This window comes from Myotis yumanensis, unplaced genomic scaffold (genome assembly GCF_028538775.1).
Source record: "Myotis yumanensis isolate MYYU_CA2020_CCGP unplaced genomic scaffold, mMyoYum1.0.hap1 SCAF_8, whole genome shotgun sequence".
Taxonomy (NCBI): domain Eukaryota; kingdom Metazoa; phylum Chordata; class Mammalia; order Chiroptera; family Vespertilionidae; genus Myotis; species Myotis yumanensis.
In genome coordinates, this window is record NW_027223759.1 from 49,758,519 (window position 1) to 49,784,715 (window position 26,197).

Genomic DNA, 26,197 nt, shown 5'->3' on the forward strand with positions numbered 1-26,197 from the left:
GCTAATTCTAAAATAGTGAGTCTCTGACCACTATGTTGTGTTGATGGGATGTGCTACAAAATAGTCCCTAAACTAATTCACTGAATGTAACTGTAGTTTTTCTAAGAATAGGCTAATTTAGTAATGATTTAGCATTGGAAGGATGAGATTTATGGTGATTATCTAGGAAACAGCTGAATATAAAAAACAGCACTTTGTAGGGACAGTGGTAAAATTGGGCATGTTGTTTAAATTTCTTATGTTGTGAATCAGGCAGATGGGCTTGAATCCCAGCCCCACTTCTATTTGGTTGTATGCCAGTGCGAAATGTACTTGGCTCCTAACTCTGTAAATGATGATATTAGTACATAAGGTCTTAAAGGCTCTCGATAAACAGTCATGATAATGGGAGCTCCTGTCAATTTTTAAAATTCTCTTTGATCTACTCAAAGTTTTTAAAGGGTATGTTTAAAGAGTATACAATAGTAGAGGCCCGGTGCATGAAATTCGTGCATGGGTAGGGTCCCTAGGCCTGGCTGGTGATCAGGGGCAATCTGTGGGGTGACTTGCGGGGTGATCGGGACCCCTGCCTCGCACCCGCCTTGGCTGGCCTGGTTCTGCCCACTCACCAGCCCCGCCCCCCGCTGCTGCTGTTGGTTGGGGCCTGCAAGCTGGGGGCAACTCCTGTGTTGAGAGTTTTCCCCCTGGTGGTGAGTGCGTATCATAGCAACTGGTCGTTCCACCATTTGGTCAATTTGCATATTAGGGTTTTATATAGATAGATGGCTCATAACTTTATTAAAGGAGGTAAGGTACAGAGTATAGGGAAAATCTATTTCATACTAGTAATGTACCAGACCTTCACAGATTTCTATACCTAATGATCAATAATACTTCATTTGCCCTAAAAGAAATTACTCTCCTAAAATTTGTTAAAATTAAACATCATGTTTCATATTATCAATTTGGCGTAATTTCAGCTTTAGAAAAGTGTATCCAAAATATCACAAATTTCATAGGTAACAGTTTTATCCCAAAAAGATAATAGTCCAGCAGAAAGATGCAGGCTTCTTGTGGAAAGTATTTTTAGGCTAAGAGTCCTGCATATATTATATCTTCATAATTCTAAACAAAGGCAAAGCCAGAGCTATTTGAAAAGCTTAATAATGTTACTATGAAATTAGTAAATTGAGAGAAAACCTCAAAAAAATTGCTTCATCATATCATAGAGAGAAATAGTTTCTAATATTAAGGTTTCAAACATTGGAAGTTATATTTCAATTCTCACAATTATTACAAGTTGGTTTTTAATCATCATTTATGATATATTTTAAGAAAATAATTCTCTAGAGCATTTTGTAGTTCTGTAATAATGATACTTTTATTTTTCAATATTCTATTTTTATTATTTCATATGGATTAGCAAATCACTCTAAAAAAGACAAAAGGAATTATAGTAAATCTAAAGTAATATAAAAATTATAATAAATACTAGAGTCCCAGTGCATGAAATTTGTGCATGGGTGGGAGGGCGTGCCCCTCAGCCCAGCCTGCACCCTCTCCAATCTGGGACCCCTTGAGGGATGTCTGACTGCCTGTTTAGCTGGGATCGGGCCTAAACGGGCAGTCGGACATCCCTCTCACAATCCAGGACTGCTGGCTCCCAACCGCTCACCTGCCTGCCAGCCCGATTGCCCCTAACTGCCCTCTTCCTGCTGGCCTGGTCACCCCTAACTGCCCTCCCTTGCCAGACTGGTCATCCCTAACTGCCCTCCCTTGTAGGCCTGGTCACCCCCAACTGCCCTTCCCTGCAGACCTGGTCCCTCCCAACTGTCCTCCCCTGCAGGCCTGATCGCCCCCAACTGCCCTCCCCTGCAGGCCTGATTGCCCCCAACTGCCCTCCCTTGCAGTGTCCAGTGTATTTGGAACTGCCCAATACAAGCCATTTTCAAATGAATGAAATTGTAACTCTGTTTGGACATGTAGTTTTGGTAAACTCTTTACCAAAGAGAATTAGACACCTAACATTTTTATTTCTTAGTCTTTGTATATAGATTCATTGATTTATTTATTTGATAAATATTTGATTGGCCATTTTGGACCAGGTACTATAGCAGAAGCTGTAAATTAGTATAGAAAAAAAAACTGAGAGTTTCATAGTAAAATAACATTTTAAGTTATATTTACTTACATAAGAATAAACTTCAAACAAATGAAAACACAACATACTAGCAAGACAAAGAATCCCCTTTCAAACATAAACTACAAAATCAATGTGATTTAGCACCTTAATTTAGGAGAGTATCAATTATAGTTAGGTGAACATATGATTGCAGGATAGAGATTTCTTGCTTTTTCTGATACAATAGCAGTTTTTGCATTTTATTTAGCCATAGGCAAAACCCTATATCTTTAATAAAATGAAGGATATCCAATGACATTTTCTTACACTTAGATGTCTTTCTTTGTTAAATTAATTTTTATTTAGTTTTTAAAAGCTAATTGGTCTACTAACATATGAATTGAACAATTAATAACTTACATGGCATTTGAGGTGTTTTTATTCAACTAGCTTTTAATTAACATATTAAAAGCTACTTTTTTTCATCAGACTGAAAATATTTCCTTAAAATTTTTTAAAGGTTTACTGAAAATATGCAACCATTTATCTTCTGAGTAATTATAAGCAAAATCATATTTGTTGAATGACATAGTAACTAAAAATTGAATGACAGTTATCTTTGTTTGTGTTTGTTTGTTTATTGGTGCAGGTTTCATTGGTCAGTTTAACAGCGAATGCCTTGGGTTATTCCGAACTTGGTGCCATCAAATCTCTCAGGACACTAAGAGCTTTGAGACCCCTAAGAGCTTTATCACGATTTGAAGGGATGAGGGTAAGGAAACTGAAAGAACCAGAAGTATAGCCTATAGCCAAAATTAAATTATATTGAGTTTTAAAAAGGAAAAAAAACATGCATGCAAAGGAATGGCAAATCCTTGCAAAATTGCTACTTTATCTTTTTATCTGTTGCATATTTACTTCTAGGTGATATGCAAGAGAATTTAGGCCTCCCTTGAAATGATACAATATCATTTATCTGCTGTGCTTATTAAGATGACTTTATTTCCTAATCTATCTTGGGAGTTTCCTTACAAACCTGTATACAAAAAAGCAAATGCACTATTAAAAGTACTGTGTGTAAAGATATGATAATAATCAACTAAAGTGAATTTGACATCATCTGCTTCTCATTGTGATGATCTAAACTGTACTTTATGAGTTTTATTGAAAATAATATGAATCACATATGTGCCTAAGAATAAGCAAAAAGAAAAAATTGACAGAGTTTTGTCTGTATAATGCCAAAGCTTGCATTATTGTAATATTTTCAAGGGTAGATATTACATAGATGATTTATAAATTAACCATAACTTAAATCTCATTTATCAGCATTACACAAAACTTTATATTACTTCTTCTAAGGAAATACTAAACCATTTCCTTTGGTTTATAACAGATTAGAAATTTTGTTGTTATCTACTTGTTAATTTTCCAGACCTTTTTAAAAAGCATGAAGCACTTACATATGATATATAGAATAGAAAGTAGTTATTTATTAAAAAATCAATTTTTAACCAGAACAAAGATTTTTAATTAAGAAAAAATATTGCTCTTTTATTGACTAAGATTTAGTTATGTTTGTAGAATCTAAGCAGACTTGTCTTTTTCCATTTGCATTTTCTAGGTTGTTGATAGCCTGATAAAATGTTCTTCTAAAATAAAATTGTTTTAAATGTCACTTTTTAAGAACATAAGACTTGTCTTCAGTTTCCCTAACATATATAAATAATTCCCTCATTAGAAATAATTTAACACAATATAGGATAGTCTTATTTTATTTCTCACAGAGATCCTTATGTTTTTACTAAAACATTAAAGTAAATTCTCTTCAGGGTATGTGAAAATTAAGTTTATTTTCCAGCTAAATGTCACTTTCTATTGTTTTATACGGCCAGTGTCAGTTCTGGAGAAAAATATTACTTTAATACATACTACTTGAAAACTTGTCACCTGAATCAAAGTATAGCAGTTCCCCTTTATTCGAGGTTTCACTCCATGGTTTCAGTTATCCATGGTCTGAAAATATTAAATGGAAAATTCCAGAAATAAATAACTCATACATTTTTAATTGTGTGCCATTCTGAGAAGGCACACACCATCCAGCTACGTCCCACCCAAGACATGACTCATCTCTTTGAATAGTGAGATAGTCACTCAGTAGCCTTCTTGGTTATCAGACTGACTGTCACGGTATCACAGTGCTTCTATTCAACTAAGCCTTATTTTGCTTAATAAGGCCCCCGAAGCTCAAGAGTAGTGATCCTTACAGGGCGTGTTTCCTTCAAGTGAAAAGAGCAGTACAGTACAGTAAGATATTGTGAAGAGAGAGACCCCATTCACCTAACTTTTATTATAGTATGTTGTTATAATTGTTCTATTATTAATTATTGTCGTTAATATCCTATTGTGCCTAATTTATAAATTAATCTTTATTCTAGGTTTATATGTATAGGAAAAAACACAGTGTGTATAAGGTTTGGTACTACCCATCGTTTCAGGCCACGAGGGGTCTTGGAGTGCATCCCTCCCAGATGAGAAGAGACTACTGTCATACGTTTTAACTGTCTCCTGAAATCTAAACAGTGCTAAGCATTTGAAGACGTTATAAACATTTTGAAATTGACCATGAATCAAATGGCCAGATACTCCTACATTTAACACTTTACTTTTGTAGCAATGTTGGTCTTCTGCATCTACCTGCAATTTTTACAGGAATAACCTTACCTATACTTTTTGATCAATGAGGCTTTTTATAATATAAGGAGAGATTGGTTTTTGAATCTTGGAGTTTCAAAAGCATAAACTCCTTATAGATGCTGATGGAAGATGAACTAGTCATTTAAATTAACAGATTTATGAATATGGTTCCTTGCCTCATAATGACGGCATATACACAACCCTAAAATGGCTGATCATTTCAGTGTGTATTTGGCATTGTAGAGACAAAATAATCTGATTATAGATTCTGTTTTTCTGTGTTTCTAAGTGTTTGGATCTTTTGACTTTTTATACAATGTAATCATGGATGGTGGTGAGGATGGAGATAATAATGATAATGATAATTGGGAAGTGAGATTGGAATATACGTAGAAACTCTCATTTTATTCTTTTTCCTAGCAGCATAAAATCACAATAGCTGTGTAAAAGCGTAAATCAGCCATTCATTTTCTTTTTGTTGTCTTGTCACATTTACAGAGCATGTGCTTTTATGCGACATTACCAAGGAAAGCATGTTGCACAATGCTTGATAGGAAGTTAGAAAGTAATAAACAAATTATCATCACGTTGCACTTTATGTTTTGCATGTTTTATGCACATCTGGCTGAGAGCTTTTCAACATTTATTGTATTTCAAATTTCCAGTCCAAATTTTTCAACTTGTAAAATTGAACTGAGTAAATTGATGTCATGACTATCTAGAGTAAAATAAAATTTGTACTTAAATTTGTGTTCTTAATTTCCTAATCTAGGAAATGGTAAAGACCTTTTTCAAAAGAACTCAAGTCTTGATTGATAGGGAAACAGACAGAGAGCATCATAAAAAAAAAAAGTAACACCAAATGTTCTGTCATATCAGATTTCTAACTAATAACAAACTATATATTTCTATTTTATATAGGATAATCTTGCTCCAACTTGGATGGGGTGGAGCGCTGGTTCCTCCCCTCAGCCCTTTATTATGGGTACTGTATTACCCCTTTTGCTACCTTTCATCCTTTCACTGTGACTTTGTGTAGTGGGATGAGGGAGGGATTGGGAAGGGTACCACAGTAGGGAAAATATAGTATTTACATTCTAATTCCCAATTTTCAACTGTGTTGAATTTTCTTTTGAGAAAAGTAGCTTTGAGTATTTATTTACCCTCTGTGGATTTGAACCCCAATTGTTGATGTTTTTATTAAGTTTCATTGAATATGGTTTAGTTATGTGTATATTGAGCTATCTATTGATGGGGAGATTGACTGATTGGTGATGGTGGGGGACCTTGGTTTAGAAGGATTGGGTGAATATTTTAACTTGTCAAGTTCATGATGCTCTTTGAGACATAAAACCCTTGCCATTTTTTGCATTGGTCTGGGTCCTGAAAATTGCCAGCAGTTGATTCCTTGCCTTGTTGACTTACATGAGCAGATGCGAGGGTACAATATTTCTGGTTTCTTAAGATTGGTATTGACTGTGTGACCATTCTCACTTTTTTATTAAGTGTAAGTTTATAGGGTTACTTTAAAAATGTAACAAGGCAAAAATATATTATGAAAGAGTTGAGTTAGCACATGTGATTTATATTTGAAATGAAACTTAACATACAAGTACTTTTTTGAATTATGTAGACTAACACACACACCTAAAAATAAAACAAACTGATTTCTTAGCATGTGTGTTAAGATAAGATGTTTAAATTAAATATTCATTAAATTTAGATGTATTAATTAAATGAATTTAATACAAGAACTCACTCTTAGAATAAGATCCAACTAACTGCTTATGATCTTAGAAGATGTCACAGTAAAAACATAAATGAAAATAAATCTACATTTTATGTATTCCTAAAGTTTAGAAATAATGTACAAGAAGGAGAGTTTTTATTTTTGAGGCAAAAAAAGGTTGGAGTATTTTCATGGATAATTGATGTATCATATCTTTCAAAAATAATTATCTTAATTAAATTCCACAACAAATATAGTCATTAGATTTTAAAAATATTATCTGACTCTTCTTCATGCTTAATAGTGTGTGATTTCTACTTTACCTACTTTTATTTTTTTATTCATGTAGTTATTTTGTATTTGGATTAGAGAAACATTAGAATCCATGAGTAGTATTGATTTCAAGGTCAAAGTCAATTCGTTCAGACAAGAGGACATTTCTGCATGTATCAAAATTCCTCACGTTAATTTGCATATTCAATTGTCAAGTCCTCATTTCATATTGATTTAATCAAAACTGCAGATAAGGAACCCAAAATAGAGTTTTTATAAGAATGGATTGTGCCAGAATAGTGAAATTGCATTTCATGATGTTTTACAAAACATTTGTGAGAAGAAGCAACCTCTAATGTTAATGCCTTAAAATAATTCCTTTCTTAGATATCTCACTTTACACAGCCTGGAACCTCAATCCGTTCTTTCCAGTGTATTCAGGCTAGTGCTGCCTAGCGCCTTTACCGAATGGGAACCAATTACTGCAGTTCCCCGGAGGCTGGAAAGAGTTAATACACCTCTTTCTGTTCTGAACCAACAACTGTCTTGAGGCTCTTGGGAAAGACAGTCCTTTCCCCTCTGCTCCTTCATTGCCCACTTTAATAAAATTTTGAATATGAATGGACCTTTGTAGAGTAAATTCCCTAATACTAGTGGCATATTTTCTTACATATAGTTATTTTACCTTCATAAAAATAAACCTTTTCTCTGGGCCAAATGTATGCCAACATTGTAATCATGTCTGAAAGGCAGTGCCGCGGAGCACTTGTACCATAAATGGATTAATTTTAATGCCAAACAAGTCCCCTTTTTCAAAGTAAATCTCTCAAACATATTAACTAACCCCCAATTTTTTGTTGTACCCAGCTCTTTATTCTCATTCCATATCCACAATGAGCATTTAACAATTATGCTTTGATCAATAAATGCTAAGCTAAACTTCATTCATTCATTCAATGGACCATTTTTATATTCCTTTATTCAAAGCACTCTGTTATATTCCTATTTTTACGGCACTCAAGGCCTTGGAGAATTCACAAATATATTTTTCCATCTTAAATTTTTTAAAAATAAAAAGCATGCCATCATTGAGGATTATTAGAATGTAATGAACTCTAATGAAGAGCAATATGTGTACCAGATAAGTGCAAGAACTCTAAGGAGAATTAGTGAAGTTGAGTGCAAAGAGCACTAGATGGTACTTCTTTCTAGTCTCCTTTCTAAACTTGACCTACCTTAGCCTCATTCTTCTCATTTACCAAATGAGAACACAATACTAAATTATTTCTATGGCCCTGACCAGCACTGGAATTCTAATTTTGGAAGTAAAAAGAGGAAACATTCACCTTTATTTTGGAAGCTAAACTGAGGGGGTAAAGTTAGGCTCCATGAAAAAAAAAGTGCTGCTTGAAATAAAGCTTGGAAGAAGAAAGATTATCTAAGTAAAGAGGATTTTGGACAAGAAATGGCAACTCAGTTCTAGGGTAATAATATTAGTTGGATTGTCGTGAAGAGTAGATGGCTAGCAAATTTAAAACTGGAAATGTAGATTGTAGAGTATTTTTAATATCAAGGTAGGGACATTTTTGATAATGAGTGGGAAGGCATTAAATAATTTTAAAGTGAGACTTGGAGAAGATTAATTCCTCTTACATGGATCAAAGGAAGGAGAAATTAGAAGGCTCTAATGATAGTGCAAGTATAAGCTCTCAGAGGCCAGAACTAGGATGGTGGAGGTGAAAATGGAAAAGAAGTGACAGAGGTGATAACGGTTTTGAAGAAGTATGACACCTACAGATTGATATGGAAAGAAATAGGTGTAGGTAACCATTGCTCTGGTCATGCTCTCAATTGGCTGTTGGTAAAAATATACATTTTAACATGTACTCTCCTGTGTGCACAATAGAAATAGCTTTTTTATCTGGATGGTAGGCAAAATATTTAGAAAAAAGAGGCAAGTAAATAATAACTTGACTTCAGCTTTCAAATTTTGAATCCAAGAGAAATCTAAGTGTATCCACATATTTAAAACAAAGTATAAAATAAATATTTTTTTCAATCAATTACATTAGTGCAGAAAGCCAAATGAGATAAGGCAAGGTGCCATGGGTCAATGAGGCAGGCTACATAGATGACATCATTCAGATCTGCCTGGATAACTCGACTGATTTACTTTTTCATGCTCATGTATCCACCTTTGTCATTAGTGGTTTTATCATATCCTTTGGCCCACTTATTACACTATTTTGTAACCCCAGAAAGGCCTACGGTTATTTACAGACTTTAATAAGTCACTAAATATCAGGGTTCAGAAGCATCTGGAATTCACTATGTTTTTTCAGAAACTTTGTTCTAAAAATATGCTGACATCCTATGGCCGATAGAGGATATTTTGAAGCCTGTTGTTTGCTTTGGATCAGATTGACAAGAATACTGAGATTCATAGGTAGAATTCACTTAGCTATTAATGTTCAAGTCAGGTGCCATCTGCCACTGAGGAGCATTGTAGGGGCTGCTTTCTTTTCCCTCTTAGCTGCTCACATACAGCTCCAATGAGAACTGTGGAGGGGGAAGCAAGGACAGTCAACTCTACAATGTTGCCAAATGTGAAAACTCAGATTTTGAATTTATGATAAAGAAATAAAGACAAGGGGAGAGAACATGTTTCAGTAGGAAAGAGTAAATAATTAGCACAGAACCTGATGTAATCACATCAGATTTGGGAACTATATATGGCATCCCTCCTTTTCTTATTTTCCTAAGAAACTGATTTCTATTATGTTTCATTTAAAATAAGTTTATTGAATTAAACTCAGTAAATGAAACAACTGACATGACTGGAGCTTGAAATAAAGATGTGATGATCTAATGAAATACATAATGCTAAAGTGTCTTGCTTCTTCTGCAAAAATTATTAGTCATAGCAATGCATGAATAATTAAGGACAAAATTATGTTAGGTATTTAATATTTTTATAGTTATATATCTTAAATTTTAATTAATTAGAGTATATTGGTCAAATCAACTCATCCAAATATTTTAGTTTTGTTTTTTAATATATTGCCTTTTTAAAAATGAGTTAGTCTGTATTAGGATTTCCTACTTCTCTTTTTTTTCTCTAATAAACAGCACATATTCTGACTTCCTCTGGCAGCAAATTCCTCTAATTTTGCTTTTCCTTTAACTTTTGAGTACTTCCCCTTCTCTACTTTTAAACTTTTTGTTTCTTTGTCATATTATCTATATTTGTTTCCCTAAATGTATTGCTTAAGAAATAATAGATTTTATTGTAAGATTTTTTTACTTTACTTTTCCAGTATAAACTCAATACTGAAAAATTAAAGATTGGTAGGGGGATGTCTTATTTTCTTAACCAACAAGAATTCTGACTTTTCTTTTTTTCCATTTGTGTATTAGGTGGTTGTGAATGCCCTTTTAGGAGCAATTCCATCCATCATGAATGTTCTTCTGGTTTGTCTTATATTCTGGCTAATTTTCAGCATCATGGGTGTAAATTTGTTTGCCGGCAAATTCTACCACTGTATCAACACCACAACTGGTGAAATATTTGACATCAGCGAAGTGAACAATCATTCTGACTGCCAAAGGCTAATAGAAAGAAATGAAACGGCAAGATGGAAAAATGTGAAAGTAAACTTTGATAATGTAGGATTTGGGTATCTCTCTTTGCTTCAAGTTGTAAGTGAACATTCTTTTTCTCTAAAATTTGTTTATTGTTTAGAATGATAACAAAGTAATTACCTACATCCATTATTTAGCTACTGAAGAAGAAAGTTTATAACATTTATTTTTCTAATTTTGTTTTATTAGTACCAGTTTATGAGCCCAAGTGGGTGGAAACTCTATATACTTAAGCAATACAGAATAGTTGATAGTGGCCAGGTATTTCAGTTCATTCCTAAGGTCTTTTTCTCTTTCTTCTCATATTGCTTTCTCTTCCCACATGAAAAAGTTGATTAATACATCAATAAGTTTATTATTTTTCCTATTGCAATTGAAAAGCTTGTTTTCACTGAGGGATCACCTCCCACCCACCACGCCCCCGCCACACACACACACCCAAAAGCACACAGACTCGATACACCTGATTAGACTGACGCTGGTGGGCATTAACTGCTACTGAGTTGTATCATTTGGATTGAAGATCAGGGAATGATATTCAGGTTTTAGGATCAGATTCTCACAATGAAATGGAAATAATAGCAGATAATGCCTGGATACAGAAAAGAAACATAAGCAGCTGTGGTTATACCTCCAATGACCTTTCAATACAATTACTTAAGTCTATTTGATCATACTAGTAATGTTTTCATTCCTGGGTCTCTAAGACTGACTCATACAAAATAAAAATAAAATTTATGAAAATGCAAAAGATGGTGGCCCTTTAAATATTTTCCTATGATGCTGCTTTTAGCTGCAGCTGCATATCAACAAAGCAGTGGATAACGGTTGCTGAAATGCCACTTAAAATTTTTAAAAGTTGAGTAAGTTCTCCCCTTATGATTTTACAGAGTTCTTAGGGCAGAAGTCTATTTTTTTTTCATCAAGGTTATGATTTCAGTTGTTCAGCTGAAGACTAGACAAGCAAACAAACCTACACTGGTCTCTTGCATCTCTTTCAGAGGTGTCTGTACTACTATTTTTTACACATTCTTTCCACCTTCTTGTTAGAATTCTTATTTCTCTTGTGGATATTGCTGACTTATTCTGAATGCTCATGCAATTAAAATAAATTAAAACAGGGATTTAAAAAAAATCTGGTGTGTATGATTTATTTAAATATTATAGTAGACACATTATATTTCCTTGGGCATTTAGCCTAACCATTAACTAATGGCCACACTTGTAAAAGTGTCTCACTTCATAAAATTGAGAAAATAGAATTTAAAAACTTCAAGGAATTCCTTAAAATTCTGAAAATATAGGATAATGAACCTGCACAAAACTATAAAATAAATTCTGCTCTTTAAGAAACTAAGTTTTATACTTAGCTTTAAGCAGAATTGCCTCTCTGTTGTTTAGTAATTCACTGAAATGGTTCCTTGAATCACCTTTTCTGTTTATGTTCCTAGTGTGTGATGGATATGTTCTATCATTGACCTCAGCCATTGATACATTCAATATTTCCCTCTTTGATATACAAATAACTTCTATTTTCTAGCTAAGAGTCATTTCATGATCTTCACAGCCATTATACCCACCATTGTGTGGCTTTCTTCCTACAATATCCACCACTTCACAAGTGTTAGTGTTATGAAAATATATGTGTATTGTGTTGCAATACAGATGCTGAAAGCTTAGTTAAATTACTAGCTAACAAACAATCCTCTCAGGCTCATAGGACTCAAAATTTATATCGTGGGACAAATAACAAATTGCTATAAGTTATTAGACTCAGGATTCTTCTTGAATTTATAAATGCCAACTGTCTACTGTACATTTTTTCATCTTCTGCATATTAACTCACTCTCATAAAAAACTATATAGAAGAATGTAATATAGGATTATTTCTGGATGTTATATTCCAAAATTCTTAAAAGGATAGTTGCAACTCTGACTTTATACACAGAGGTGGGCAAAAGTAGGCTTAGAGTTATAATACAAATAAATAATACAATGATTAATAAATACTACCAGAAAAACTCTGTTTCCTATAATCTTTAGTGTTACAAATAAAGAGAAATCTTAAACTTTTGGATACTTTGATCACCTTACAGATAGATTTCAGTAGATGATCAGATCATTGTAATTGTTTTGCTGCTACAGATATTGCCAAATGTGGTGGTATTCGTAAAGCTTTCTAAAAGCATTCTTCCAAATTTATCCCTAACTGGTTTGGCTCAGTGGATAGAGCATCGGCCTGTGGACTACAGGGTCCCAGGTTCGATTCCGGTCAAGGGCATGTACCTTGGTTTCGGGCATATCCCCAGTAGGGGGTGTGCAGGAGGCAGCTGATGGATGTTTCTCTCTCATCGTTTCTAACTATCTATCCCTCTCTCTTCCTCTCTGTAAAAAATCAATAAAATATAAAAAATAAATAAATAAAAAATAAAAGTATTCTACCAAATTTTGATAGCACTTTAAATTGTATGATTTTATTAACTCTAAAGAATTGAGAAGTATTTGTGATTTCTTAATCACAAATATCACAAGTATTTGATATCTAATGACCATTTTGTTCATTATGTGTTCTAGAAATAAAAAGACTTACTTAGATATTGTGTTGTTCCAAAACCCATGTCAAATTTGTTTTGAAAGTCTTTTGAAAATGTTCCTTTGTAAAAAATACATAAGTGAGAATATTTATTATAAGTTAGATCTCAATTATTTTTATGCCAAAGTAAAACATATGTGTCCTTTTTTTTATAGGCCACATTTAAAGGATGGATGGATATAATGTATGCAGCAGTTGATTCCAGAAATGTAAGTATTTTGTATATACTTTTTAAAACAATATATGTTAGGTGCTCAAATTAATTCAGCAGAGTATTGCAGTCAAATGGAATGATTCTACAATGATTAAAAAAAAATAAAGGGAAAAGTATGACTCAAATTAATATTCAAGTATACCAATGTTTATAAAAAAGATCTTACAAAGATCAAACTATTTTGAAAGGCAAACTGAAATAGCATATTCACATATTTAATAACTAACAAATATCTTTCTATTAAATAGTTCCTATTTTTATCCTCTTATCTACTAATTATATCATCAGTGATAATTTTGGTGTGCAGGAGCAAATGTGAAAATATATGTGATTGCCAACTACTGTCCAAATATCAAGAGGTTGAAATATATAGTTACTCCCCATATTGAATGGTATGAAAGTTTGACATGTTGTGGTCCAAGCAACTTTAAATTTCTATAACAGTTCCTTTCAAATTAATTCTTTTATATGATTTTAGTATCCATACTTTACTAATGCTGTTATCACTTCTATGGCCAACAGATACCTTTAAGTGTGTCTCACCAAAGTAAAGACCTACTTTATTTGATTTCTCCTACCACAGCCTCTTTCCGGTCTCAAGAAAAGAACTAATATCCACGCTCATTCCAACTCAAACTTTGCAAAATTAAGGTTTTCCTAACAGCCTTGATTTTTTATTCTGAAGCCCAATCTGTTTAGTCTACCATTATAAACTGTCCCGATAATCTTTAAACTGACCTGACAGACCTCACTTTTATCTTTCTTGATAAGCACTTCCCCTAAGTGGCTTTGGTTTTATGTTAAGTATCATCCTGATATGCTCCAGAGTTGTGTTATTTCACTTGGTTACTTATTATTTCATTTAGTGTTTTTGGTTGGCTTTTAACTCTATTGTCTTTAGAAGGACATAAACCTATGAGTGAACTATCCATAATGACTTCTTTACTCCTTTACTAAGTGATAGATAATAGTTCAATGCTAATTTACAATAAGCACAATCTAGATATTAAATTATCAATTGAAGATTTATAAGATGGAGTTCTAGTTATATCTACTAAATCTGAAAAATTCAGTGAATGTTGTAATGTTAAAGATACGATGCTGAAAATCTAAACGAATAACTCAATTCTTGTTTGCTGAATAAATTCATGTATGCACAAATGGTTGCTTCTAAACATTGTATACATATTTACGCAAGTAAAACTTTTTCACTAATTTTTAAATTATTAAAATTCAGTGCCTTAAAAATTTTTCCAAATTTTGCATACTACTGTCCAAATATCAAGATGATAGTTGTATTTACATTTATAAAAATAGATCCTCAAGTGTCCTGATAACCATATTTTTTTACATGAAGACATCCTTAAAGGCCACTTTCAGAGATTTTTTTAGAAGTAGTTGATACAGAGAGAAAAGAAGTACTGCTTAAGTATTACTAGGAATTTTCTTTTCTATTCTCATGAAAAAGTACCAATGACTTCTAGTTTCAATATGTATTGTGATATTTTACAAAATATTTTCCTTTGGTAGGTGGAATTGCAGCCTAAGTATGAAGAAAGTCTATATATGTATCTTTATTTTGTTATTTTCATCATCTTTGGGTCCTTCTTCACCTTGAATCTGTTTATTGGTGTCATCATAGATAATTTCAACCAGCAAAAAAAGAAGATAAGTATTTCTAATATTTTCTCTCTCACTAAAGACAGTAAAATTATTTGAGGTATTCTCGTCACCAAAGTATACTTTAATTCAGAGACCAAATGGGTGTGTATAAGAAAGTCTTTTTTTGTATCCTCTCCCTTGCCATCCACTGCTCACACCCCTGGGAATAGGTTTACAAATCCTCTCTCCCTTCTGGTGTTGTTGTTGTTTTTAATCAGAAACTAAATTTTCTATCTTTTGAAAGAGAATATTAGAAAGGAACCCAGGCATATGCCCTTTTCCCAAAGTCAACTTGTTGTTTTATCCTTGCAACTCCCCTCCTAAAAATACATCTTCCAGCTAAAGCCCTTCATTGGTTCCTTTTATATATTTCTACTTCATTCTTCCTGATATTTAACGATAAACTACCAGTTCCCATATTGAATTAAACAGCCCTTTATATTATTATCATCTTTCCAAATATATATGCACATTATAGAAAATATGGAAAGTAAAGAAATATCATTACTCATGAGTAACCACTATTCACATTATATGTTTTCTGTTCAAATTTTCTCTATACAGATTCTTGTTATTGAAATTATTTTATCTATAATTATAAATTCTTTTTTATTACACTAAAGTATTTTGTTAAGTCTTTATATACACATGATCATAATTTACTTAACCACTTCCCATAATATTAATGATTTAGGTTGCTTCTAATCTTTAATGATTTAAATAGTGTCTTGTCAAAAGTTTTTGTGGGGAAAACCAGTTTTAATTATTTCAGTAAGATAAATTCCCAGAGTAAAGTAGTTTGCTTTCCCAAAATAACAAGCCCACTTACACTGCCAATAGCTATGCACAGGTGTGCCCAAGTCACAGCTGCTTCACTAACATCAAACACTCTTTGTTTTTACTACTTGATATTTGATAAATTAAATTAGTATTTCATTTTATTTATTTATTTTTGTTGTTGTTAATCCTCACTGGAGGATATTTCCCATTGATAGAGTGAGTGGAAGTGAAGGGAAGAGACAGAGAGAGAGACATCAAAGTGAGAGAGACATCCATTGGTTGCCTCCTCCATGAGCCCCAACCAGGGTCAGGGATTGAGCCTGCAATTGAAGTATGTCCCCTTGACTGGAATCAAAACCAGGACCCTTCAGTCCATGGGCCAATACTCTATCCATTGAGTCAAACTGGCTAGGGTTTATTTTACCTTTGTCTTTTATTGGTAGGTTTGAATGTGTTTTCAAGTGCTTTTTTGCCATTTATTTTCCTTTCTTTGTGTATTGCTCTTTCATCTCATTTGCTCAGTATATTTTCTTAGTATATACTAGAGGCCTGGTGCATGAGATTCATGCACTCACGGAAGTCCCTCAGCCCAGCCTGTGCCCTCTCGCAGTCCAGGAGCCCTCAGGGGATGTCTCACTGCCACACTGCTGCTAATGCTCCTTCTGTGGGAGCAAACTGACCACCAGGAGGCAGCTCCTGCATTGAGCATCCTCCCCCTGGTGGTCAGTGCGTGTCATCGTGACCAGTTGTTTCACTATTCAGTCGATTTGCATATTAGCCTTTTATTATATAGGATAATGAAAATAATAAAGTCAATTTCAGTGATTGTGAGAATTAAATAGGATTATAGTACCTAAAATGTACTTTTAATTTTTCAAATTTTAAGTCCCAGGCATAATTATCCTAACTGGTTGAAGTTTGCATTTCCTTTTTTAGCTACCCCTTTCCTATTTTAAGTTTATCATTGAAATATTGTGTGCAAAGGGACATAGTTTTAACTAGTTTTGTTTTTTCTTTTCTATACTTTGGAGGTCAAGACATCTTTATGACAGAAGAACAGAAGAAATATTATAATGCAATGAAAAAATTAGGATCGAAAAAGCCACAAAAGCCTATACCTCGACCAGGAGTAAGAAATACCAAATGATATGGGGGGAAAATATACCAAAAACAAAAACTTGCATGGGTTTTCTTACAAGAGAGATAGCTGCTAACGTTTCTAGCCTCAAAGATTTCTTCAATTTTTTAAAACATCATTAATTCATATCTTTTATGGTAATGGTAAAAATTATTTTAAAAAAGAGAGAGACCAAAAATAAAAAAGAAGAAGAAATAGAAAACGTGCTCTTAATTTCAAGGGATTTAGAATTATACAGTTAGAATCCAAACTAAATGGCAAAGGACACAAAATACTAGTAAACTTTCATAATATGCTAGCCAGCAGTTGCATTCTTGAGAATGATGAGTAATATAAACTTTCCCTTGATAAGCCTCAACAGTAGAAGTAGAAATGGGTCAACTGTGTATAGGAAAAATGTAAGATAGAAGATATCCTCAGAGTTCCTCAGTGACCTAGGGAAATGAGCCAGACAATGACTGGCAGTGACTGACAGTGGCAGATCTGGGGAGCAGAACCATGGATCAGTGACAAGGGATGTGAATTAAAAAAAATGTCTTTATTGAGTTTTAGAGAGAGAGGAAAAGAAAGGGAGAAAGAAAGGGAAACATGATGTGAGAATGGAACATTGATTAGCTGCCTCCTCTACACCCCCTACCAAGAATGGAGCCCACAACCCAGGCAAGTGCCTTGACAAGAAATAGAACCAGCAACCTTTTGGTGCATGATAGGATGCCCAATTAAGCACCAGCCAGGCTGAGGATGTGAATTTTTTAAAATTTTTGTTTTATTGCTTAAAATATTACAAAGAGTGGTACATATGTCTCCTTTTTTGAGGATGTGAATTTTTGACATCAAAGAATAAGGGAGGGCTTTTCTGGTCTGATTATCCCCGCATAGACTCAATCAGAATTCTGTGACTGACAATGTCAGCAAAGACTGTGCGGTGGAAGAACATCAATACTGCCATAAATGAACTTTAAATGCAAAATGTCCTAGAAATCCCAAGTTCCCTTGAACATTCTTTGAGAATAAGACAAACGGAATGTTATTAGATACTGCATTTTGAAATGGATGCATGGTTCAACTGATACTGGGACATTGTGGTAAAACAAAATAAAGCAGATTTCTTACCTTCTTATAAACTTAATACGTTAATATGCATTTGTATTACTATGCAATGTTTCTTATCAGAAATCTCCTTTTGAGAAGAGATTGTTATTCTGTGGAAAACACTTTGATAAACAGCAATTTAGATAACTGAATTAAAAAAATTAATGTATTGCCCAGTCGGCATGGATCAGTGGTTGAGCATTGACTTATAAATCAGGAAGTCATGGTTCGATTCCTGGTGAGGGCACAGGCCTGGGTTCCAGGCTCAATCCCCAGTGTGAGGTGTGCAGGAGGCAGCCAATCAATGATTCTCTCTCATCATTGATGTTTCTATCTCTCTCTCTCCCTTTCTCTCTGAAATCAATAAAAATATATTTTTAAAAAGTAATACATTATGCCAGACCGGTTTGGCTCAGTGGATAGAGCGTCGGCCTGAGGACTGAAAGGTCCCAGGTTCGATTCCGGTCAAGGGCATGTACCTTGGTTGCGGGCACATCCCCAGTAGGACGTGTGCAGGAGGCAGCGGGTCGATGTTTCTCTCTCATCGATGTTTCTAACTCTCTATCCCTCTCCCTTCCTCTCTGTAAAAAATCAATAAAATATATTTAAAAAAAAAAAAAAAAGTAATACATTATAAACCACCTTTTACAAAATTCAGGGCCAATGGTTACTCTGTACAATACTAGGGAGTCAATGGAGAAAGTGTTTCTATAGATGTTAATATGTACAGAAAAACTATTCTGTTGCTAAAAGCATTTCTGTTTCTCTACAGAACAAATATCAAGGAATGGTCTTTGACTTTGTAACCAGACAAGTTTTTGACATAAGCATTATGATCCTCATCTGTCTCAACATGGTCACAATGATGGTAGAAACAGATGACCAAAGTGAATATGTAACTAGCGTTTTGGCACGCATCAACCTGGTGTTCATTGTGCTGTTCACCGGAGAGTGTGTTCTGAAGCTCATCTCCCTCCGCCATTATTATTTTACCATAGGCTGGAATATTTTTGATTTTGTGGTTGTCATTCTCTCCATTGTAGGTAAGAAGTATTTAAAGTCTCTTAAGTTCAGTTCAATAAAAGTAAAAGTGGGAACAATCAAGTTTAAATTAGAGGTCACCCCACCACTCAGAGTTAACCACTAAGAAAATGTTTATGTATTTCATCCAGGTGCGTTTGCTTTTCTTACAAAATGAGGCTCCTGCTATACATACAGTATTGTATCCTATTCTGTCCATTCTAGATACTAGGTGTATTATTTGTCAATATAATAAACTTTCATTCATTTGAATTAGAAATGTACTATTCACTGAGATCAAAATGTTTTGAGATGTTGAGATTGAATAGCCTATACATTATCTAGATGGCTCTATTGAGAAGAAGACTAGAAATTTAGTCTGGTATTTAGGAAATACATTGCATCAGAGATATGGACATAGAGCCATCAGCAAGTAGATAGGACTAGAAATAGATGACAAGAGAAGATAAAGCCTAGAGTGAGAAAATAATAAAAATAAAAACAAAAAATGTTACCAAATTCCTATCAGAAGTTCTTTAAGGATATCAGGTAGAGATTTTCTGAAAGGGTTTATAGTAATGATGCACAAAGGAGAGTACAGGTGGCATGGGACATTGTTTGATGTTTGTTCAAAACCCTTCAACAGGTCACATGAGCAATAGCTCATCTTGTTAAAGATACAACTCCAGCTCCAGTGAAACAAAGAAGTCTGTCCATGGGACTGAAGCATGCACTCTTTCCTAAACCAGATAATATGATTAGGTCAATATTTAACCATCCAATGTGGGGCACCTCCATTAGGAAGATTTTTATGTCATTCCCCTCTCTGAAGAAGTTGGTTGATACCCAATTCATACGTTGTATGTAGCCTTTGATTCCTACACTAATCCCTCATGTAATCCTTTGTGGATACGGTACTTAAGTTGTATGCATCTCTCTTATTTTCTCTCTCTCTCTCTCTCTCTCTCTCTCTCTTTCTCTCTCTCTCTCCACACACACATACACACACATGCACAATTATGTAGGCTTACTTACCCTGTACAGAATGAGACAGTGTAACTCCAAGACACTTGGTTTCTTGAGCTCCTCTTCAGTACAATTATTATTTCGTTATTTAAATGGTAAAAGGAGAAAGAAACGTAAAAGAAGAGAGCTGAGAGACCAGTATCAGCTACAGGAGACCAAAAAGATCATCAGCCTTAGATTTCTTTATACATACACCAGAGCATCTATAAATAAATATATAAAAACTAGAGGTCCGTTGCAGGAAGATTCCTGCAAGAATAGGGCTTCCTGAGGCCAGAGCGAAGCAGTGAAGAAGGGAGCAAAGCCCGCCTTGATTCCTTCCGTCTTCACTGCCTGACTCCCTCCCATCTTCGCCACCTGGCTTCCTCCTGTCTCCGCTGCTGTCCTGCCCAGCTGCCCGGAGTCGCACATGGGAGGGCTGGATGGAGGCCGGGTGGGTGGTGGATTGCTGCTGTCCCGCCCGGCCACCCTGGGTCACACACCGAAGGGCTGGATGGAGGCCGTGCGGGCAGCGGATGGCGCTGTCCCGCCCCGCCGCCCCAGGTTGCAGGTGGCAGGCCCAGGTGGTGGCGGGGCAGGCGGTGGATGGCCTGTCCCGCCCTGCCTGCAGTATGCAAATTTAACGGCCATCTTTGTTGGGTTAATTTGCATACTCTTCTGATTGGCTGATGGGCGTAGCGAAGGTATAGTCAATTCGCATCTTTGTCTTTTATTAGTGTAGATATTATAGAGGAGACTCAGAAAAGTATTAAATTCATGGAGAGATGAAGATAGCATCAAAAACTGCAGATGCTTTTAGATGGTTAAGGACTGAAAAGAGGATATGTGATTTGCCATTTTAGAAGAAAAAAAAGTATATTCATGTAAATTTGTTCTTATACTATTGGCCAACACTATTCAGCCAGAATTGAGAATTTTAACTTATTTTTTTATAGATTCAGTCTGGAAATTTTAAGTAAGCTCATAAATAGTTTATAAAGTCAAAAAGTACTGTAAAATTTTTATTGAACTGAATGTTGTTTTAACTCAGACTGCCATAACAGAACAGGTGGCTTGAACAACTGAAATTTATTTTCTCAAAGTTCTGGAGATTAAAAATCCAAGATCAAGGTGCCAGCATGGTGGGTTTCTGATGAGAGCTCCCTTCTTGCCTTGTAGACAGCCACCTTCTCACTGTGTCCTCACATGGCTGTGGGGAGGGGGGGCTTGAAAAGGGACAGGAAGCTCTCCAGTGTCTCTTCTTATAATGGAACTAATCCACCATGAAGGCCCACCCTCAGGATCCAATGTAAACCTAATTATTTCCCAAAGGCCTTTTCTCCAAATACCATCACAGGGAGGGTGGTTTGGGCTTTAACATATGAATTTGGGGTTAAAAATATTCCATCTGTTGTAAATATTGAGTTAACTTAATACTGAATGTCAAAATTTTGGTTTATTTATAACCTATATTATATACAATTATATATATACTAGAGGCCTGGTGCACAAAAATTTGTGCACTCGGGAAGGGGGGTCCCTCAGCCCGGCCTGTGCCCTCTTGCAGTCTGGGACCCCTCGGGGGATGACCACCTGCTGGCTGAGGCCTGCTCCCCAGGGGATTGGGCCTAATATGGCAATCAGACATCCCTCTACCAGCCTGGCAGCCCTCAGGGGATGTCCACTTGCCAGCGGGGAGCAGACCTTCTGTCTCCACTGCCTGACTCCTTAGTGCTGCTGAGGAGGCAGGAGAGGCTCCCACCACCACCACTGTACTGGCAGCCATCAGCCTTGCTTGTGGCTGAGCAGAACTCCCCCATGTGGGAGCACACTGACCACCAGAGGGCAGCTCCTGCATTGACCATCTGCCCCCTGGTGGTCAGTGTGTGTCAGAGTGACCAATCATTCCGCTGTTAGGGTCAGTTTGCATATTACTCTTTTACTATATAGGATAGAGGCCTGGTGCACGGGTGGGGGCCGCCTGGTTTGCCCTGAAGGGTGTCCAGGATCAGGGTGGGGGTCCCCACTGGGGTGCCTGGCCAGCCTGGGTGAGGGGCTGATGGCTGTTTTCAGGCTGCTCGCACCCCCTTTAGGGTGGGGGTCCTCACTGGGGTGCCTGCCAGCCTGGATGAGGGGCTGATGGCTGTTTTCAGGCTCCCCACACCCCCTTCAGGGTGGGGGTCCCCAATGGGGTGCCTGGCCAGCCTGGATGAGGGGCTGAGGGCTGTTTTCAGGCAGGCCAAGTCTGCAACTGAAGCTCCTAGTCTCTCCTTTTTTTCTTTTTTATTCTGGGATTTATTTACCTTCTATAATTGAAACTTTGTTGCGGGTCCAGCTCCAAGGCCAGCTGGCTGAAAGCAGGTATTTGGGGTTTGTTTAGCTTCTATAATTGCAACATTGTTGCTTAGACTGGAGCTCAGAGCCCAGCTGTGGTAGACGGGGAACCTTGGCTTCCTCCATCACTGGAGCAAGCAAGCCTCATGTTTGCTTCAGCTGCCTGGCTGCCGGTCGCCATCTTTGTTGGCAGTTAATTTGCATATCACCCTGATTAGCCAATGGGAAGCGTAGCAGAGGTATGGTTAATTACTATGTTTCTATATTATTAGATAGGATGTGTGTGTGTGTCAAATTTATTATTATGTAACTGAATTTCAATACTCTGAACTTTACCTTACAGCCTTCACAGAAACTTAAGTGTTATTTTAATAGATAACTTCTTCATTGGTTGGCATCCTCATTTTTTTATCTATAGGCATGTTTCTGGCTGAGCTGATAGAAAAATATTTTGTGTCCCCTACCCTGTTCCGAGTGATCCGTCTTGCCAGGATTGGACGAATCCTACGTCTGATCAAAGGGGCGAAGGGGATCCGCACGCTGCTCTTTGCTCTGATGATGTCCCTCCCTGCGTTGTTTAACATCGGCCTCCTGCTCTTCCTGGTCATGTTCATCTACGCCATCTTTGGAATGTCCAACTTTGCCTATGTCAAGAGGGAAGTTGGAATTGATGACATGTTCAACTTTGAAACCTTTGGCAACAGCATGATCTGCCTGTTCCAGATTACCACCTCTGCTGGCTGGGACGGGTTGCTAGCACCTATTCTTAATAGTGGACCCCCAGACTGTGACCCTAAAAAAGTTAATCCAGGAAGTTCAGTTGAAGGAGACTGTGGGAACCCATCGGTGGGGATTTTCTTTTTCGTCAGTTACATCATCATATCCTTTCTGGTTGTGGTGAACATGTACATTGCTGTCATCCTGGAGAACTTCAGTGTTGCTACTGAAGAAAGTGCAGAGCCCCTGAGTGAGGATGACTTTGAGATGTTCTACGAGGTTTGGGAGAAGTTTGACCCCGATGCTACCCAGTTCATGGAATTTGAAAAATTATCACAGTTTGCAGCTGCTCTTGAACCCCCTCTCAATTTGCCACAGCCAAACAAACTCCAGCTCATTGCCATGGACCTGCCCATGGTCAGTGGTGACCGGATCCACTGTCTTGACATCCTGTTTGCTTTTACTAAGAGGGTTCTGGGGGAAAGTGGAGAGATGGACGCTCTCCGAATACAGATGGAAGAACGATTCATGGCTTCTAATCCATCAAAGGCCTCCTACCAGCCAATTACTACAACTTTAAAACGAAAACAAGAGGAGATGTCCGCTGTAATTATTCAGCGTGCTTACAGGCGCTACCTTTTAAGGCGAACTGTAAAACAAGCTTCATTTATGTATAACAAAAATAGAATCAAAGGTGGGGTTAATCTTCTTGCAAAAGAAGACATGATCATTGACAGAATAAATGAAAATTCTATTACAGAAAAAACTGACCTGACCATGTCCACAGCAGTTTGTCCACCCTCCTATGATCGGGTAACAAAGCCAATCGTGGAAAAACACGAGCAAGAAGGCAAAGATAAAAAAGCCAAGGGGAAATAAACAGAAACAAACAAAAATAATTGGGTTACTATTTGTTTACAGCCTGTGAAGGTGATGTATTTTTGTCAACAGGACTCCTTGAGGAGGTCAATGCCAAACTGACTGTTTTTACACAAATCTACTTAAGGTCAGTGCCTACAATAAGTGACCCTTGTCAGAAAACTGCAACTCTGTGTAAAGGGGAGATGACAGGAGGTTACTGTTCTCACTACCAGCTGACACTGCTGAAGACAAGAGACAAAACAGCTACTCAGAACGTGAGGACCCATTCCAAGGGGTGCAAACCTATGATTTGGGTTGTTTAACATGAAACACTTTAGTGTAGTAATTGTATCCACTCTTTTGCATTTCAACTGCCACATTTGTCACATTTTTACAAAATCTGTTAGTGGATTCATCTTTTTTTTAATCCATATGTTGTTTATTATATGTGACTATTTTTGTAAACGGGGTTTCTGTTAGGAAATAGATTAAAGGACCTCTTTACCAGGTATGCCACCGGGAGTGATGGCAATCACATTGCCCTCCTATCTGAACAAAGACTTGGTTTGCATGAGGGCATGCTACACTTAGAGATCATGCATGAAAAAAGGTCACAAGGAAAACAATGAGTTCTTAAATTCCATCCATGTTTCCGGAGGGGTAATTAGGTGATAATTGGAGGTGCTTTGCTCATCTTGTTTTGTGTTTTTGTTTTCAAATCCAGCCCCTAGACCAAGTACATCATTTTGGGGGTGGTAGGCCACTAAATGTTAGTAGGTGCAAACTTCATTCAAATGTCTGGAATCATAATGTTATGTTTCTGTTTATTGTATTAAAAAAAACTAAATAATGAGCATTGCTTCTCCCCTGAAGACTGAATTGACCAAAAGAACCCTTTATAAATTTCTGCTTAATCCTGCACTTCGTTTAGCCATCTTCAGCTCAGCAAGGTCAACGCTGTATATGTTACTGAAATGCTATTTATTATGTAAATAGTCATTTTACCCTGTGGTGCACGTTTGAGCAAGCAAATAATGACCTAAGCACAGTATTTATTGCATCAAATATGTACCACAAGAAATGTAGAGTGCAAGCTTTACATAGGTAATATAAAATATTATGTACCATTATAAATAGTTTGGATGCTATAAATGCATGTTTTTATTACCATGCCGCTATATCTGGTTTCTCCCACTGCTCAGAATCTCATTTATGAGAAACCGTATGTCAGTGGTAAAGTCAAGGAAATTGTTCAGCCAACTTCATTTCTTTATGTCATTAAGCAATAGTTTGCAGCACTTTAATAGCCTTTTGGTTATTTTTAAATTTTAAGTGGATAACATATGGTGTATAGCCAGACTGTACAGACATGTTTAAAAATAAACAAAAAAAAAGAATCTTGCTTAACCTGTTAAAAATGTGTTTAGAATTTTATAAGCAAATATAAATATTGTAAAAAAAAAAGTCATTTTATTTTATTTTTCAGCATTATGTACATAAATATGAAGAGAAAATTACCTTCAGGTTGAGATCACAATCACTTTTCTTACTTTCTGTCCATAGTACTTTTTAATGGAAGAAATTTGCTAAAAAAGAAATGAAAACAAGACTGGGTAGTTGTGTATTTCTGCATTTTATTACATTTGCTAATTTTAGATTATTTCATAATTTTAAGGGCCAAAATGGGTTCACAATTCACATCCAAATTATGCTTTGCAATTGGAAAAGGGTATGAAATTTTATTTACACTTTTTGATGGCATCTGCACTAGCTGATTGAAGGTAGTGTTTATCTTTCATTTCTGTCCTTTTTTCTAACTTCTGTTTATATTTTTATTTCTTTGGAGTCATGCTGCTTTAGAGTGCGGTAAATATGATGTGGGTTTCACATAATTCCCCCCCCCCCCCCCACACACACAAAAAAAAATAGAGTAGTGAACGTATCTAGGCAATTACATCAGGACATTTTGTGTTTCTTACAGATGAAGTAAACCGTAGGCTCCTCTTTTTCTTAAAACTACTTAGATAAACTGTATTCGTGAACTGCATGCTGGAAAATGCTACTGTTACCCTAAATGATGCTAACCAACATTAAAAATGTGCAAAACTAATAAAGATTACATTTTCTATTTTATTGTTTGCCTGGGAACTTCATTTATAACAAAATGAAGCTATTTTTATTCAACAAACTGGGGGAGAAGGGAAGCTAAACACACACACATACACCCACAACTGGGTCTACCTGGGCTGACAGTAAGGTGTGTCTCTGTTAGGAGAAAGAACTAATGTCAGAGTATAAGCTGGTGTCTCCAGGAGGAAACGTAAGGAAACCCAAATGAT

General features: G+C 36.0%; 1 protein-coding gene across 4 annotated transcripts in view; it reads left to right on the forward strand.

Moving 5' to 3' along the window:
* The window catches only part of LOC139015265 (sodium channel protein type 1 subunit alpha), a 133,678-nt gene extending 107,687 nt beyond the window's left edge, over positions 1 to 25,991 (forward strand). For all 4 annotated transcript variants that reach the window (XM_070422819.1, XM_070422820.1, XM_070422821.1 and 1 more), the window contains 7 exons: positions 2,751 to 2,873; positions 10,218 to 10,499; positions 13,191 to 13,244; positions 14,780 to 14,917; positions 16,716 to 16,820; positions 18,694 to 18,964; positions 22,699 to 25,991. In XM_070422819.1, coding sequence (XP_070278920.1) covers positions 2,751 to 2,873; positions 10,218 to 10,499; positions 13,191 to 13,244; positions 14,780 to 14,917; positions 16,716 to 16,820; positions 18,694 to 18,964; positions 22,699 to 23,876 — 2,151 coding nt within the window. In that variant the 3' untranslated portion in view covers positions 23,877 to 25,991. The remainder of the gene's footprint in view (positions 1 to 2,750; positions 2,874 to 10,217; positions 10,500 to 13,190; positions 13,245 to 14,779; positions 14,918 to 16,715; positions 16,821 to 18,693; positions 18,965 to 22,698) is intronic.
* The last annotated feature ends 206 nt before the right edge of the window (positions 25,992 to 26,197 follow it).